We start from the raw sequence: 18551 nt of genomic DNA on the forward strand, positions 1-18551 counted from the left end.
GTTTTTTTCATGATGCATCATGGATTGTTCTAATGTCCAACACAGAATATAATGATGCAAATTTCCAAAATTAAAACATTGATATGTTTAGTAAGATACTTAAGATGCCTTTCATATACTGCTGTAACCTTGAAATCATGCAACCTAAGTGTGTGTAATTCCTGTTACCATGTACACAATTTCTCCTCTTGTCTGGAGATTTGGCTGTCACACCCAAGCATAGAGTGACTCTACAGCCTACTGATACTTCCAGACTGGGTAAGAACTGGTCCCTAGGTGTGATAGTGGAGCAGTGCCGCAGTGAATCACTCCAATTATTTATGCTTATAGATCCATATCTACATCATTTTTGCATAAAACCAAACCAATCATTAACACTGTACATATATATAGGTGTAAAAAGATATTTTTTTTACTTTGCTCTACTAGCAGTAATGGGCACCATTTGTAGCCCTAAAGACAACACCATTATTTGTCAAGATGTCTTTCTTGTTGCAGCTAACCCAAGCAGGTAAATGATTACTGTAAATGTACTTATTTTAACAGTAGTTTTATTTTAGCACTTTTCGCGCTGTCTTTCAAGCACTAATTCATGTACAGCGCTAAATTTTGTGAAGGGGTATTTCAAGTATGTACATGTATTGCAGCATTGAATTCTGCTAATTTATATCCGCCCTGATACATCATAATTTACAGTTTTCCGCCTTTGCGCTAAAATTTAACTACGTTAAAATAATCACATTTACAGTATCTCATTCTTAACTGTGAAATATAAAACCAAGACCGGTGTAGTATCTATTGAGGTTTATTACATAAGACAGATCTAACAAATAGACCAGCAGGCTGTATCTTACAGTGAAACTATGGACCACATTTCCCTCTTTATCAAGCATGCGTAATGATGATTTATTTGTAAAATACTTGTGCAAAGATTTAATCATAAAATAAATGGTGCAATAAGCATAAGCAAAACTTATTTTAAATTAGCATCTGAAAACGTTTAAATGAATATTTTATCAATGTTTTTAATCAGAAGTCGTGATTTTCCTGGTTAATTGTTACGACAAACGATACTAACCCTAAGGATGGGAGAGTATTTAACATTGGACAAACATTATAGCAGTAATCCACGTCTACACATATAACAAGCTTCGCAGTCTAGAAAGAAAAGATGTGGAAAAGGAGCACAATGATCCACAAAACAGCGAGGAACTATTTTTCTCCATAAAGCGGTGTTTGTTTACATCTGGTGTTTGACCATACATATAATTCACAATATATGGGAAGTGCTATCCAGAAAAGTCGTAGTTAGAAAACAGCTCTACAGATCTATGTAAAGGTCATTAATTCACAAACATGGAGCGCGTAAAGTCTGCGTAGTCGTAGCTGTCCACAACCTCGCGCCCCGTCTTGTCCACATAAGGCTTCATTCTTGCTATACAGTAGTCGGCTTGTTCCTTGGTCAGGTTCTGTAAGGCATAATATAACAGATTTAATACCAAACTCATTCAAGTATTTTCATTTCAAACTCATTTAAGTATTGTCATTTCTAAATACATATTACTTGATCAAATCTGAAGTTCTGAGAAAGGACCAACAAGTTAAGCATTTACATATATATATATACAAAAAAAAACAATAACGACCGACTCAAACCATTAGCGCTTTCCTTCCGTTGAAGGAAGCTCTTCAGACCATTTATTTCATATATATTTATACATACATAATGGTGCTCTCTACTTTTGATATTATAATTCATATCATTGAGTTGTTAACACAACAGACATCTATTGGAGTTAGGTGTCAGCTACAACCATGGTTGAGGTGGTATCTATTGGAGTTAGGTGTCAGCTACAACAATGGTTGAGGTGGTATCTATTGGAGTTAGGTGTCAGCTACAATAATGGTTGAGGTGGTAATCTGTTATGAACATTAATATCAATGAGGTAGGTTATACTCACAGCATACAACTCCTGTGCTGTAATATAAGCTTTGTCCCCAGATGTAAGAGCTCGGAAGGCCTGTTCTACCTCCGAGCTAGATTGGACGTTCTCTGTCTCACGACTGATCATAAACGCCATGTACTCCTGTAGGGACACCTGGCCATCTCTGAAACAACAAAAGGACAAAGTCAACATTTAGTACATTAAGTGACAAAAATTTACTGATTTCTTTTTTAAAATAAACTAATTCAAATTTGAGCTAAAGCAAATTTTTATAATCTAGCTCCAAGGAAATATCTTACATACACGTACAACGTATATTACTAATATTTCAAAATTAGTTCAAAATCAAAAATGATTGATGCCGGTATTTATTTGTAACAACAGTATGTGAACATTGTTGTCGTACCTGTTAGGATCGACCATATCCAGAATGGCCTGGAACTCAGGATCCACTTCCCCTTCTTCTACCACCGGCAGATCGTATCCCAGGGCTCGCAGACACGACTTAAACTCTTGGTGGTCCAGCTTACCGGACTTGTCCTTATCAAAATGTCTGTAACAAGAAGGACACAATCAGATACAGGTAAAGACTTCTCTAATTTAAATATCACTATACAAGTATGAAAGATGGTGCATCACCACCAAAGATTCCGTAGATTACCATATGTGAAGGCCACAAACTTATTTGAAAATATTGTGAATTTTGATGGGAGATACTTACTTGAACATCATGCTGAACTCCCTCAGAGCGTCCTCTGATACACCGCTTCTGTTTCTGTAAATACAAAACAGTCATGGTATCATACAACTGTATTATACACCATGTTATAGTTCATTGTAATATTTTTATTACAACATTAGACCTGTTAACAGAAAATAACAAATATATATTCATGTAATTCAAAACAAGATATAGAAGACCGAGTGTTCAAATGTACAGAAATTCTTAAACAATCCAGGACATTTTTTATGAATATTTTTTCTTGACTAAAATTGGCACACTGATACATTGATACAGCAGTAAATTCACTTATTTCTATATACAGTAGTTAAGTAAAATCTTGATCTAACTTTACAAACCAATTGGTAAGAGATGTGACAGAATGGAGATCTGCAACCTACCTGGCCTGTATCTGTTGGTCGAGATTGTGCTGCATCCTCATGCCGAGTTGGTCGAGCTGATCCCACTGTTGGGCCAGACCTACTGTACTATGTTCTGTGTATCTGTTGTCTAGGATCAGTCGCTCCTCCATCGAAGCACCCAGGTCCTCAATCCTCTTCAGCTGACCTTTCTGGGCTCTCACCTCAGTCGCCTTTTTCTGTACAATATAAACATAACTTGTTAATACTGACTCCAAGAACTTTGCTCATTTATAAATAACTGTTTGTAGATTTTACCACGACCACAGATATCAAGAAATTCTTCTTACAATAAGACTATGAATAATGATGAAATATGAAGTGAATGAAATTTAAGAATGTTGAATGCAAAATGATTGTATGTGGTGAAATAGAGAACTTGACGGAAAAAAAGAATTGAATGTTGAAAGATATATTTATGTTGGAAATTCATCCATGTTTAAATTAGTCCATGCTATTCAAATGAGAGAAAATGTAATATAATCCTAGATGAATGTGTAATATTTAAACAAAATTAATTAATCACATAATTATGAGAGAATAAAATGATGAAAATATTGAATATGTAAGAATGTATCTGTATTAGTATTCTATAATTACCTTTGTCGCCTCCAATTGGTCTTCCAGTGTGCCTGATCCCTCCATCATGGCCGCCCTGAAACAATACACAGAGGAGTTGTAGTGTATCATACTAACAATAGATTTGTGTTGGGTACTGTGGTCAGTTCTTATACAATCAGGAAGATTGAGAGGAAGAAAAGAGGATATTTGTAAAGAAGAAATATTAAGCATTATTGATATTGTATAGAGCTTGTCATCAATTTGAAACTTTAAAAAAATTCTTCAAATAGCAGCATGATTTAAAAACTTTCATCTTCAATTGAAAATAATATTTGCTTTTTTGACAGAAACAGTTTTTCTTATTTCTTGTTTTCAAACAGAAGCAAGATTAAGTACTTTTGTCAACTAACAGATAATAAAATTATTCACTTATTAAACTTTTCAATCATGCATGTCAAGGCCAAAAATTGCACAAAAAATATTCATGTTATTACCAAATATACACAGAACTGTTTTTAGTTACAACAATTTTGAAAAAAAAAGAAACAATGACATCTACCACCATCGATATAGTGTAATATTCTGCTCCTGTTTTCTGAAATGAAGACAACAAAACACCATGCATTGCCTCCCCGATCCCGTAATTAGTGGGTATGGCCGATGGGGTTAGTAATTATCACTGCATGGTAATCTGTATTTGCATATTTCGGAGTTATCTGTACTATATAAGCAGGTACTGATTATTACGCCATACGTTCACGAGTCTAACATCATGATTTAAGAGAAAATGATGCCTTATGTGCAAATGTATGATATAATAATCAATACCTGGCCTCAAGATCAGATAACACTGTACCATGCAAAGACGACAGTTCATAGAAACCTGTGCATTGGAAATATTATTAGTATAAAGAAATGAGAGCAAGAAAAATTCCCATAGGTCATGCAGTATGTACAGGTCAATCACAGTCATAACTAGACAACAGGAAGTCTGGGAGGTTCTACCATGACCTTGCTATTTGACAATTGGAAATCACTTCAGCAAACAAGGTGTGCAAAGCAACCACATAAGGATTGTAGCCAGGGAGGTCTGACAAGACATGAGCCTTAACGATCACCTGTGTTCTACCATACAGAAAATGCCCCTCCCCCCTTTTTTGGCCCAACATAGAACCCCTTGTTACCTGTCCGTTATGCATGTAAATAAACTAAATTGACTACCAAGTTTATTCACAAGCTGTAAATCTTATATCAGGTTACTTGTTTATTGTAAAGAAGTCATTTATCATATCTGACCAATTAGGACATGAAAATGACATTGAATGGCCAAAGCCATTCATTGAGCAAATTATATATGTAGCTTTAGTCCTTTATTCCAAATTGCTGCAGGTTCAATATCAAGTCTATGGGCCTCGTGGTTATTGAGAAGAAGTTGGAAATGTAAATTGTTTAGGATATATCACACAACATCAGACAAGAGACTGTAGGTCAAATGAGGCCTTGTTTTAAGTGACCTAAAATATGAAACGGGGCTCAGCAAGGGAAAAGAAATTGTGAGATTACTTCAATCCCTAAACTGATCAAACTTCAAGAAGAAAAAATTAAACCACTTCCATTATAGTCTGATGGTTCCAATAATCTATCACCAGAATAAAAAGAAAATATTGAAAGTATATCATACTTAAAACTTAAAAAAAATATCATCACACATAAAAGGAAAAGAAGAAATAAACAGAAAAAATGCAAACTTGTACAAAAACAAAGATGCATATCATGCGAGAAGGGAAATAAAATAGTAACCCGTCCAGTAGCCAAAGACTGATGAGAAACATCAACGGGCAAGAGTATGTACGAGGATACACAACGCGATATGAAAGAAAAACCATCAATAAATAAAAACAATTTTGGCAGTATAATTGAGAGATGTTATAACTGTGTGTCTGCTGCAGGTCGTACAGAAGTTAATGTTCAATAAAAAGTCAAAATATTCATTGATTTACATTAGTAAAAGACTAAAATATTCCTTTAATTACATTTAAAAATAACCTTAAGTTCAAAATATCTCAAAATGATATAAGTAGATTGTGCAGCAGACAAAAAGTTAAACATTAAATAAAAGTCTTCTAGGAACTAAAGATAAAATTTTACAGACGGTATCATAGATATAGTTCTGTCTCTAGTATATATATCTCAGTCTAGTAGTCTAGTCTAGTAGAATATACAAGTTCTAAGGATACACTGAATACATATTGAAGAATAATACAATTATGTAGATTATATCAAAAATAAACTGAATATGATATATATATATCAGTAAATAGATTTCCTATACATGTAAAAAATATAAACAAAATAATAAAAAATATTTTGCGGTTTAAAATAGAAATATAAATGTATCTTAGACCAACACAGGAGTATACTAAAAATATTTCAAAAAGATTTCAATCGAGAAAGACACAGGTGAAAAAAGTTTATAGTAATATGTTGAATCTCTCTCGGTTTCATCTCTCAGATTCTGACAGGAATTCTGATTTCTAGTTAGATTGAGTGGTAAGGATAGTTTTGTTGTGTGATACCTACCGTGTTTCTGTGAGCCATGAGTGGAAGGCGTTGGCCGCCTGGGCGAACTGTTTACGGAGCTGGTCGTTCTCCTCCTGGCGCTGCTGTTCATTGCTCAAGTCAACATCTCTCTCCTACCATCAATACAAGTATGAACAGTAAAACACTGGTGAGTACAGTCAAAGTTATTACAGTTATATAACTAACAGTCAAGAGAGTATTAGTCTATACAAAATATATTATGCCCTTAAATTTTACATGACATAGTTATAAATATAACTGCCATCTTTCTCTATATAAAGCCAAATGCCATACCTTGATGATTTTCTGTAGGTTTTTCCACGTATCCTCCAGGGCGTCCATGGTAAACCAGGTGTACGGGTTTGGTCCAACATTGAAACTCTTAATCCTCTTGTCCAAGGCAGCCAGCTGGTTGATATCGGCTTGGGCAGCACTTAGAGATGCTTTGAACTGATCATGAGCTTCACGCAGGGCCTATTAACATATACATGAACAGGGCCTATTAACATTAATATATACATGGGCAGGGCCTATTACTATTACATTACAAAGCATTAAAATATGCACAATATAGCGTACCATATAGGTACTGCGTAATCTATTTACATATACATGTTTAGGGCCTGATATAGACAAAACATGTAATATAACAACAGGTATCTTTGCAGCCTGTTATACAAAACATTAACAGATTTACAGCCAGTAACCTGATTAAAGTAACACCAAGACTTACCCTGATTTCCTCAACAGAGTTACACCGTACAGGATCAGTCAGATCTTCCTCTGCGTTCTCAAACCAGCTGTTGAAGGCTGAAGCCTTCTTTGCGAAAGTGAGGTACAAGTCCTCGATTTGACGATACTGTTCCTGGAGACGCAACAGGCGCTGCTTACGGGCATCAGAGTCATTCAGGAGCTTCTGCCATCTACAATTAGGAAACTAGACTTGAATGGGGTGGAAATGCTTTATTACATCAATTTTTCTACATCATTACGTTATCCTAACAAAATACAATAAGTTTGATGCGATACCAGATTAATCCTGTAAACTAAAGGAAACCCAACATTTCTAATTAACCTGAGTATGATGATGTTTACGAAAACCTCACCTATCGATGACGTCATTGTAACGTTTCTCTATGGCAGCTGTCTGGGCGTGTTGAGCTGCTATCAGCTGGTCCTTTAGAGCAGAAATGGTCTGAATACCTTCCTTCTCGAAGGCCTGAAGACCAGCATCGAAAGTTTCCTATAATAGAATGATAACAATGTTAAGTACTGAGCACATCATCAGGTCAAATTTAAACAACTTCATTATATATTCAGCAAGTGTAGATATGTAAAAGGCACAACTTCAGGTCAAATTTAAACAACCTTATTGAGTAAGTACCTGTTTTGTGAGGAGTGTCTGTACAGAAGACAGGTCGCGTCCGTAGTCGTCGGAGCGAACCTGTGTCTCCTTGTCGGCGATCCAGCTCTCTACAACATCAGTCTTCCACATAAACTGTAGGAAGGCTGAGTTATCAATGAGTCCGGCTTTACGTCTGGCTGCAGCAGCGTCCAACGCGTCCAGCTTCTCCTGTAGGCCTCGGTTCCTCTGGTCAATGCTGTCAGCATTGTGGTTACCCTGACAACATATCACATGATACACTTGTAACCATGGTAACATATATCACATAGTAAATGATTATTACACAACTGTTCTTACTCTATACAAAGTATAGATAAAACTTGAGTTAGACCACAGTAAAGTTTACAAACCTCACTGATGCGTTTCTCTCCTTCACTCTTGATCTCCTCACAGCGTTCCTTGTGAATCTGGAAGTCTGTCTCGAACACCTCGTGCTTTTTCAGAAGACCCTGTAAAGCAAACCATTTTATATAAGTAAAACATTTCATGCACTTTATTGACTCTGTATATAAAATACAAGTGTTTCCTTTTTCCGCATACAAGTTTTATTAAGCAGATAATACATTTTTCTGATGAACTTTAAAAGTTTTTCTGATTTCCTGGTAGAACAGCTAGCGACGGTACATACCTGTACAGTTGCCATAGTATCACCATGATCACCCCCTGACAACAGGTGTTGTTTCTCTGCAATCCAGGCTTCCTCTTCTTCTACACTGGCAGAGAACTGCTGGAAGGCGTACGACTCCTCCAGTTTCTGTCCACGGTTAGCTGCCATGGACTTGAGTTCCTCCCAGCTGACCTGTAGCTGCTGAAGACGGTCTTTAATGTCGGCGGTGTTGATGTCTGATTCCTCAATCAGCTTAGCTCCAGTGTCCTGGACAGCCTGCACACACAATCATATAATACCATATAGACAGTTATTTTTGTGATTTCGAGGGACATTGCTATGATCCAGAAAATTTGTTCTGTGAAACATATTCCCTGTAATGGTTGATCAAGAATGTTTAACCTCATTTTTCTTTAAATTTAAAATCATGCAAATTTTGTTTGACAAGTGAAAATAACAAAGTATCAAGCAGAGGATCATTCAATGTCAATAAACTTTCCATGACCCTAATATAATGTGCCGATTGGTTCTGACATTTTCACGATTTTTCTGTTAATGTACTGATATCTTACCTGTATAGCAGGCTCGTGAGTTGCCAGTTCAGCATCCAAACGTTTGTGTTTTTTGCGGAGATTCTGGACACTAGTCAGATCACGTCCATAGTCATCAGAGCCGACCAGCAGTTTCTTCTCCCTGTCAACATCATACAATTACTCCTCTTTATTTAAAGATCTAAGCTAGTTGTTTCTATCAAACAGCACTATTGCAAAAGTACTTTTCTTACTTATCTAAATTTTCTCAGTAAATTATATTTTTCTTATAATAAGACTACATTTTTTTCTTGCGAAATTCTCTTTAAGTTAGGAGTGAAATGGAGTTTGAACTCACTTGATCCATGCTTCCTCATCATCAATGTCCCTGAGGAACTGGTGCATGGTATTGGCCTCGTTCAGGCGTGTCCTCCTCACGATGGCAAGTTCCTTGATTCTGAAGAGAAAAAATACATGTACCATCACCACTTTACCATCAAAATCTCTTCATACCAAAATCACAATGAAGATATGAATTTTTCAAAAGTCAAAATTCCATAGAACAATGTAATAATATTCAACATTAAATGTCAGAGATCACAGTGATGTATAGAATGCTATCCATGTGACAACACTTACTTGTCATAACGTTCGTTGATAGTTCTCTTCCTTGTTTCAATGCTCTCAGCATCCCAGACGCCAGCGTCGCAGAACTGATCAGCTTGTGTGTTCAGATCCTTGATACGATCCTAAAATAAATCACATACACTTTAGAAATATACCTAAGGAATTACTAATAGCATTATGAGTACAATTTTTCAGTATATTTAATGTTATATAAAGATTAAATAATTGAAAAGTTGACAATAACAAATCAATCTGTACATATACCTGTAGTCACTGTACCTACCTCGTGAGCTGCAATGTCAGCTTCCAGTAGCTGGTGTTTCTTTAACAGATTCTGTACGGACGACAGGTCCTTTCCGTACTCCTCTGATCCCAACATCTGTTCTACCTGGAATTATAACCACATAGACTTGTATCATAACTGGTACTTAATCAAATTTCCTCTAATAATGATACTATGTTGTTATAAATGAATTACCAATGAGTCACAAAGCCTAGGATGTCAAACTAATTTCACAATCCTGTTTTTTTCATCAACTTTTACAAATGTCAAAACATTTCATCATGTGTAAAACAACAGCTGGATTAAGGTAGTATTTAGTAAATATATTACCTCGCCAAGCCAGAACTCCATGTCCTTGACTCCAGCGTTGTAGGTCTGTTGACGATTGGCTTCCTTCAGTTTGTCGCTCTTCTCAGCTGACTTGGCCACCAGTGTCTCCCACTGGGAGGCTAGACTCTCAAGTCTGGCCTGTACAGCGTCCTCAGAGCCAGCACATTGTTTCTGGTCAATCAGGGCTACAACATACAACATAATACAATAACTTTCTTGTCTGGCCTGTATACAACATAATACAATATCCTGCCATAAAGTAAAACTAGAGTCTTGTCACCTCCTTGTCAAAACATCAAACTTTTATTTGGACTACTTATCGGCTTCAGTTTATGAACTGTCACAGAGAAATAGCGAGTTCTTACCTTGACCAGTGCCTAGTAGTGCCTGTAGTCGGTCAGCATTAGCAGCCAACTCCGCCTCGAATGCCTGGTGTTTCTGGTGCTTACTCTGCAATATAACAAAACATTAACAAACTGCCTTCTTCTGTTCAAAAGCTGTATTACCTATAATAGTTTTATAGTTAGCATCAAAGCAGTACATTTTTCCTATGTTCCTTTAGAGCTCAATGACATCAAACTTCTCAAAATCATTAGACTTTTTTTAAATATTTTTTTTCATATATATTTCAAGAAGTCAAACTTCTCAAAGTTATAAGACTGTTATGTTAGAAGGTCCAGCTGTATGTGTATACCTGTATGTTGGTGGGATCCTTGTACGACTCGTCCATGGCGATTTGGAGTTTCTCCTGGAGCCAATTCTCCATTTCATCAGCATCCCTGGAGAACTGTTGTAGGGTCTGTGCCTCTCCCAGTTTGGAGCGGTTATCAATAAGAGCATCCTTGAGGTTGGTCCAGCGGTCCAACACTTGGTCACGTTTGTCAGCGATGGCACTGCTATCATAATGTTCACCGCCAATCAACTGGTCGGCAAACAGTTGTAGAGCCTGGATTTTCTCTTGCTACAAACAAGGAACAACAGTTTAATAGGATTGACTCAGAATAAACTTCATCTTGCTGAAAAACCGAAAGACAAAAGGCCCATTGGTCCTTATGGTCACCTAAAATGTAATATAAGCTCTGTGAATATATATGGAGTTATTTTGGTCATAACGAAATAAACGGCATTGATACAATCCTTTTACCACTATAAACTTATCAGAGAATAAAAGCCGACTTTAACTCAGTACCAGGTTTGAAAAGGTTATAATTTCTTAATCTTTGACATCAGATTGATAACTGATATCTCTTTATCTATATCATAGACAATATGTACCTGACTACTGATGGCTCTGTCAAAGTCTTCATGCTTCTTGATGAGTGTTTCCACATTATCGCCGTCAACAGCATCACCAGACAGGAAAGCTTCACGGGAGTGCATCCAGGTCTCGGCCTGCTCACAGTCACGGTAAAACAGTTGTAGCTCAAGGCACTGGTCGAGCTTCATACGACGTGCGATCCAGGCTCTGTAACAGGCATCAAGTGTCACACTCAGTACAGTAAACTTCCTCTATCATACTACTGTACATTACTTCAGTACCTAAGTGCCTATATAGCTACCACTTTTTAATGCATTAGTATATGACAATGTATGATTATGACAGACTGATATGGCTTGTCCTCAGAGATTCCTTATTACAGTTTTACTGAAATTTCTCAATGAAACTTATGAAGTCATTTGAAAAGATAACGTACTGTTCCAATTCCTCGCGAGCCTTAGCCAACTCTTCCAGTTTGCCGGAGACATCCTCACTAGCGTAGTGTTCATTATGTAGAAGGTTCTGTCCGAACACCTCGAAAGCCTGGAAGGTTCCAGAGCGAGCGTCTATCTCGGTCCGGTGTTCCTATTAACATAGCGACAAAAGACAACTTATTACCCATGAATCTACAGTAAAGTGAGGAAATAAAGATAAATATTGTAAGTGAACAGCATTGAACAGTGGGTTCAGTATCTGTATGTAACTTTGAGCCTAGGTTAAACTTTAATGACACACTAAAATTAGTAGAACGGTTTTGTTGGTTACTTTAGAATGACTTAATATACCAGAGTTAAGGAAACAGAGTATCCTAATGACTGAATAGTGAATGGTCATATGTACGATGATAAACAAGTGTCACTAGACAAATAAAACAAAAGTTTTCTGTAAAACAGACAATTTGGTTAGTCTACACATCATTCCAGTCTCTTGTCATGCTACAAATAAAACACAAGTTAGTCAGATGAAACATGAATCAGGCCATACAAGTTACGCTATCTATCTCATTAATACAGTATTCATTCTCGAATAACACTTCCCACCCAGAGAACAAATCAAGGTCAAAAGTTGTGGGGGGTCTTATTTGCAGACAACCTACCCCCCCCCCTCCTTCCATCCCCCCTCAAAAAACTTATAGCTTAACTTTCAAGTTGATTAAACATTTCCAATTTAACAAAAGTAGTTTTAAAACATGCTCTAGATTAATGGAAACTTAGATTAGTAAAACAAACTCCTAATGTTAATGATGACATGTCACCTATGTAAAGCTATACTTCAACAAAGTCATGCATGTCTATTTGAGAAACACTAAATTGGTGATATGATATAGTCTATTAAATATTGTTTGTCACACACACTAACTCTCTGTATATAATGGAAGGGAACACAGCATACAAATATCATTACCCCATGTCTCCTCATCTCATTCACAATGTAGTAGGCACACACACAGGCGTATCAGTAAATGATCATCTTACATATATCACACACATATACATGGTTTAAGTTAGGATTTACACACCATGCTAAAGGTTAGTGTCATTTCTAAAACTAAAATGTCTGTATGGCACATGTAAATACTATGTCTGTAAGATACATGTAAATACAATGCTGTAAGATACATGTAAATACTATGTCTGTAAGATACATGTAAATACTATGTCTGTAAGATACATGTAAATACTATGTCTGTAAGATACATGTAAATACTATGTCTGTAAGATACATGTAAATACTATGTCTGTAAGATACATGTAAATACTATGTCTGTAAGATACATGTAAATACAATGTCTGTAAGATACGTGTAAATACTATGTCTGTAAGATACATGTAAATACTATGTCTGTAAGATACATGTAAATACAATGTCTGTAAGATACATGTAAATACAATGTCTGTAAGATACATGTAAATACAATGTCTGTAAGATACATGTAAATACAATGTCTGTAAGATACATGTAAATACAATGTCTGTAAGATACATGTAAATACAATGTCTGTAAGATACATGTAAATACAATGTCTGTAAGATACATGTAAATACAATGTCTGTAAGATACATGTAAATACAATGTCTGTAAGATACATGTAAATACAATGTCTGTAAGATACATGTAAATACAATGTCTGTAAGATACATGTAAATACAATGTCTGTAAGATACATGTAAATACAATGTCTGTAAGATACATGTAAATACATGTCTGTAAGATACATGTAAATACAATGTCTGTAAGATACATGTAAATACTATGTCTGTAAGATACATGTAAATACTATGTCTGTAAGATACATGTAAATACAATGTCTGTAAGATACATGTAAATACTATGTCTGTAAGATACATGTAAATACTATGTCTGTAAGATACATGTAAATACTATGTCTGTAAGATACATGTAAATACTATGTCTGTAAGATACATGTAAATACTATGTCTGTAAGATACATGTAAATACTATGTCTGTAAGATACATGTAAATACTATGTCTGTAAGATACATGTAAAATACAATGTCTGTAAGATACATGTAAATACAATGTCTGTAAGATACATGTAAATACAATGTCTGTAAGATACATGTAAATACTATGTCTGTAAGATACATGTAAATACAATGTCTGTAAGATACATGTAAATACAATGTCTGTAAGATACATGTAAAAACTATGTGTCTGTAAGATACATGTAAATACTATGTCTGTAAGATACATGTAAATACTATGTCTGTAAGATACATGTAAATACTATGTCTGTAAGATACATGTAAATACTATGTCTGTAAGATACATGTAAATACTATGTCTGTAAGATACATGTAAATACAATGTCTCATAACATTATACATCCCAAAACATCGATAAGGATGAAAACTGATTACCTCTAAATAACAAGTGCTCAATCAAACTTTTAAGAATATGTCTCATTTATTCTATTGCTCAGATTCTCCAGCAAAGGAAAAGTTTTCTTCGGTAATTGAATTAACTGTAATAACTATACTAGAGAAACACTGTAGAATCTAAAATCCTAAGTAAGGGGAGATAATTAATTAAGATAGGGTGGGGGGTGGGGGGAGAACATTATCTTACAATTAACACAATCTTAATTACATAACTCATATTTAGAAACCAATGCTGACGAATTAACCAGCAAGTGTTTCAATTTATGAAGCCATTCAATTTCCATGCAGCTCTTTCATTCCATCAAAATAGGTCCAGATCACATAATGGTATGCTTAAAGTACAGCCATGTTAATACAATGATATAAAACTCAAAAGTACTCATACTTTTTTTCTCTTGAAATGCTAGCATAACCTAATTAATTTCAGAAATAATCAGGAATGAAAGAGCAACATCAGAGAGAGCTGTATGGTTTCAAACTTTCCTGGGTTTTCTTTTCTGAAGAATTTATTTATGCATATCAAATGACAGAGACTTCATCTTTTTATAAACACTCTCATTTAGAGAAACTCTGAAATGTTTTTTTAGACAGAATGAACTCTGAAAACCCAGGAAAGGAAAGCATGGCAGCTGATATAATCAAGATGCGACAAGGCTGCCTATGGTAGCTAGGTTTGGGGTGACGTGCTGTAAAAGTGTATTTAGGTACCAGCTCCTCCTCTATTTCCTCCTCCGTGGGCAGCTGTGTGATACCGTAATGGCTGACAATCTCAGAGCTGAACATCTGTAAAGGACAGGTTATTACCAACAAAACACCAGTACAATACTCCAATACTCAGGTACAATACTCCAATACTCAGGTACAATACTCCAATACTCAGGTACAATACTCCAATACTCCAATACTCAGGTACAATACTCCAATACTCAGGTACAATACTCCAATACTCCAGCACAATTCTCACCTTCAGACCCTGACGCCATCAGATATTGGCTCCACAATAAGTCTACATTATCTACAGTACATCCTGGTGCATGTAACCAAATTAAAATCTACCACAGACCCTGGCCTGTTGTTGGCTTTATACTACTTGGTCTCGACATTCTTTTACACGTTATATGGATGGGAACTGACAGAGGCAGGCCGCCATCATGACAGTGTAAGCCAGACTCTGCTCCAGTAAGGATAAGCTAGACTAGGGTTTCTGTCTGAGATGGCAGTTAGGGTAAGCTAGACCAGGGTTTATGTCCGATAGTGATAGAGGGCTGTAAGCAGAAGCTGTAATCTAGTCTAGGCCAGGTCTGACAAAAGAAAACATTACTACAGGCAATCCAGGAAAGAAATTATTGAACCTTTTTGCAGATTTCAAAGTTTTTAACATTTTTATTGAAAGCTTATTATCAAGAGATTCTAGACTAAAGAGTTGCATGCATTTTTGCAATGATTGATTTTTGCCCTGGAAATATACAAGGAATGAAGATATCTGTAGATACAGAATAGAAAGATACAGAATAGATATATACAAGGAATGAAGATATTTGTAGATACAGATAGGAATGAGAATGAAATATACAAGGAATGAAGATATCTGTAGATACAGAATAGATATATACAAGAATGAAGATACAGAATAGAAAGATACAAGAGAAATACAGAATGATATCTGTAGATACAGAATAGAAATATACAAGGAATGAAGATATCTGTAGATACAGAATAGAAATATACAAGGAATGAAGATATCTGTAGATACAGAATAGAAATATACAAGGAATGAAGATATCTGTAGATACAGAATAGAAATATACAAGGAATGAAGATATCTGTAGATACAGAATAGAAATATACAAGGAATGAAGATATCTGTAGATACAGAATAGAAATATACAAGGAATGAAGATATCTGTAGATACAGAATAGAAATATACAAGGAATGAAGATATCTGTAGATACAGAATAGAAATATACAAGGAATGAAGATATCTGTAGATACAGAATAGAAATATACAAGGAATGAAGATATCTGTAGATACAGAATAGAAAAATATACAAGGAATGAAGTATCTGAGATATCTGTAGATACAGAATAGAAATATACAAGGAATGAAGGTATCTGTAGATACAGAATAGAAATATACAAGGAATGAAGATATCTGTAGATACAGAATAGAAATATACAAGGAATGAAGATATCTGTAGATACAGAATAGAAATATACAAGGAATGAAGATATCTGTAGATACAGAATAGAAATATACAAGGAATGAAGGTATCTGTAGATACAGAATAGAAATATACAAGGAATGAAGTATCTGTAGATACAGAATAGAAATATACAAGAATGAATTGTAGATACAGAATAGAAATATACAGGAATGAAGTATCTGTAGATACAGAATAGAAATATACAAGGAATGAAGGTATCTGTAGATACAGAATAGAAATATACAAGGAATGAAGGTATCTGTAGATACAGAATAGAAATATACAAATGAATAGATACAAGAATGAATATCGAGTAGATAGAAATATACAAGGAATGAAGATATCTGTAGATACAGAATAGAAATATACAAGGAATGAAGATATCTGTAGATACAGAATAGAAATATACAAGGAATGAAGGTATCTGTAGATACAGAATAGAAATATACAAGGAATGAAGTATCTGTAGATACAGAATAGAAATATACAAGGAAGAATATTGTAGATACAGAATAGAAATATACAAGGAATGAAGATATCTGTAGATACAGAATAGAAATATACAAGGAATGAAGATATCTGTAGATACAGAATAGAATATACAAGGAATGAAGATATCTGTAGATACAGAATAGAAATATACAAGGAATGAAGATATTGTAATACAGAATAGAAATATACAAGAATGAAATATCTGTAGATAACAGAAAAAAAACTTTATAATAAACATCAGTACCAGAAAACTTTATAATAAACATCAGTATCAGAAAACTTTATAATAAACATCAGTACCAGAAAACTTTATAATAAATCATATACAGAAAACTTAAATAAAATACAGAAAACTTTATAATAAACATCAGTACCAGAAAACTTTATAATAAACATCAGTACCAGAAAACTTTATAATAAACATCAGTACCAGAAAACTTTATAATAAACATCAGTACCAGAAAACTTTATAATAAACATCAGTACCAGAAAACTTTATAATAAACATCAGTACCAGAAAACTTTATAATAAACATCAGTACCAGAAAACTTTATAATAAACATCAGTACCAGAAAACTTTATAATAAACATCAGTACCAGAAAACTTTATAATAAACATCAGTACCAGAAAACTTTATAATAAACATCAGTACCAGAAAACTTTATAATAAACATCAGTACCAGAAAACTTTATAATAAACATCAGTACCAGAAAACTTTATAATAAACATCAGTACCAGAAAACTTTATAATAAACATCAGTACCAGAAAGTTTACATTCGTACAAAAACATCAGGACATGTAGCCATATAAAACCTGGATGAGAACCTGTCGGGATAGATTGGATATGGCAGTACTATATAGCGGGGCAAAAAGATGATCTTCTGTAACAGATTCAAACAAACCAGTATATTACCTGTAGTCGCTGAGGAACCTTTGGAGGTCGTAGCTGTCCAGAAGCTTGGATTTCCTGGCGTCAGCCTACAACATATACAAGATGCAATTAGTTATGTATAATTTACATTCTTTTGACTACCAATAAATTCATTAAGGACTTCATGTTTCGCTTGTGAACATTTATTTTCATGGACGGAAACAATTTGGTTTACAGTATAAATTCACTGCTGACTTTATCTTCTATGGCTTACCTTGGCAGTGAGTGTGTTCCATAACTCGTTGATCTCCGTCTGATGTTCATAGATCTGCTCAGCTTGGTCAGGGTGGGTCTGCATCAGGCGCTTAGCACTCTCATCCAAGTCTCGTACCTACAAACACAATATACATAAACAAGGTAATGAAACTGTTCAGTTTTACAGATTTTCCAACATTAGATTTTTCAGAGAAGTACTCTATTTATTGAGAAGAGCACTAACCTTCTCTCCGAGAGCAGAAAGATCACGCTCCAGGGCATCGTGTTTACGCTGTAGAGCCTGTACACTAGCAAGGTCATGGCCGTAGTTCTCATTGTTGAGGGCTTGGTCCTTCTCATTAATCCAGTCTTTAGTCTCATCAACATCCCTAGAAACAGTATGTTACATACAAACACTCATTGATCCAGTCTTTAGTCTCATCAACATCCCTAGAAACAGTATGTTACATACAAACACTCATTGATCCAGTCTTTAGTCTCATCAACATCCCTAGAAACAGTATGTTACATACAAACACTCATTGATCCAGTCT

The 18551-nt window shown here is 35.0% G+C and overlaps 1 protein-coding gene across 1 annotated transcript in view; it reads right to left on the bottom strand.

Moving 5' to 3' along the window:
- Positions 1–789: 789 nt before the first annotated feature.
- The window catches only part of LOC138321912 (spectrin alpha chain-like), a 35155-nt gene continuing 17393 nt past the window's right edge, over positions 790–18551 (bottom strand). The window contains 28 exon segments of the mRNA XM_069265944.1: positions 790–1469; positions 1962–2109; positions 2353–2499; positions 2668–2721; positions 3069–3265; positions 3687–3741; positions 5448–5465; positions 6228–6340; positions 6522–6701; positions 6961–7150; positions 7334–7470; positions 7612–7848; positions 7983–8081; positions 8261–8515; positions 8812–8932; positions 9128–9226; positions 9409–9518; positions 9680–9784; positions 10010–10194; positions 10375–10459; positions 10704–10970; positions 11285–11474; positions 11704–11852; positions 14879–14955; positions 15321–15360; positions 17739–17849; positions 18017–18133; positions 18242–18386. Coding sequence (XP_069122045.1) covers positions 1344–1469; positions 1962–2109; positions 2353–2499; positions 2668–2721; positions 3069–3265; positions 3687–3741; positions 5448–5465; positions 6228–6340; positions 6522–6701; positions 6961–7150; positions 7334–7470; positions 7612–7848; positions 7983–8081; positions 8261–8515; positions 8812–8932; positions 9128–9226; positions 9409–9518; positions 9680–9784; positions 10010–10194; positions 10375–10459; positions 10704–10970; positions 11285–11474; positions 11704–11852; positions 14879–14955; positions 15321–15360; positions 17739–17849; positions 18017–18133; positions 18242–18386 — 3757 coding nt within the window. The 3' untranslated portion in view covers positions 790–1343.

Source organism: Argopecten irradians, chromosome 4, assembly GCF_041381155.1.
Source record: "Argopecten irradians isolate NY chromosome 4, Ai_NY, whole genome shotgun sequence".
Classification (NCBI taxonomy): domain Eukaryota; kingdom Metazoa; phylum Mollusca; class Bivalvia; order Pectinida; family Pectinidae; genus Argopecten; species Argopecten irradians.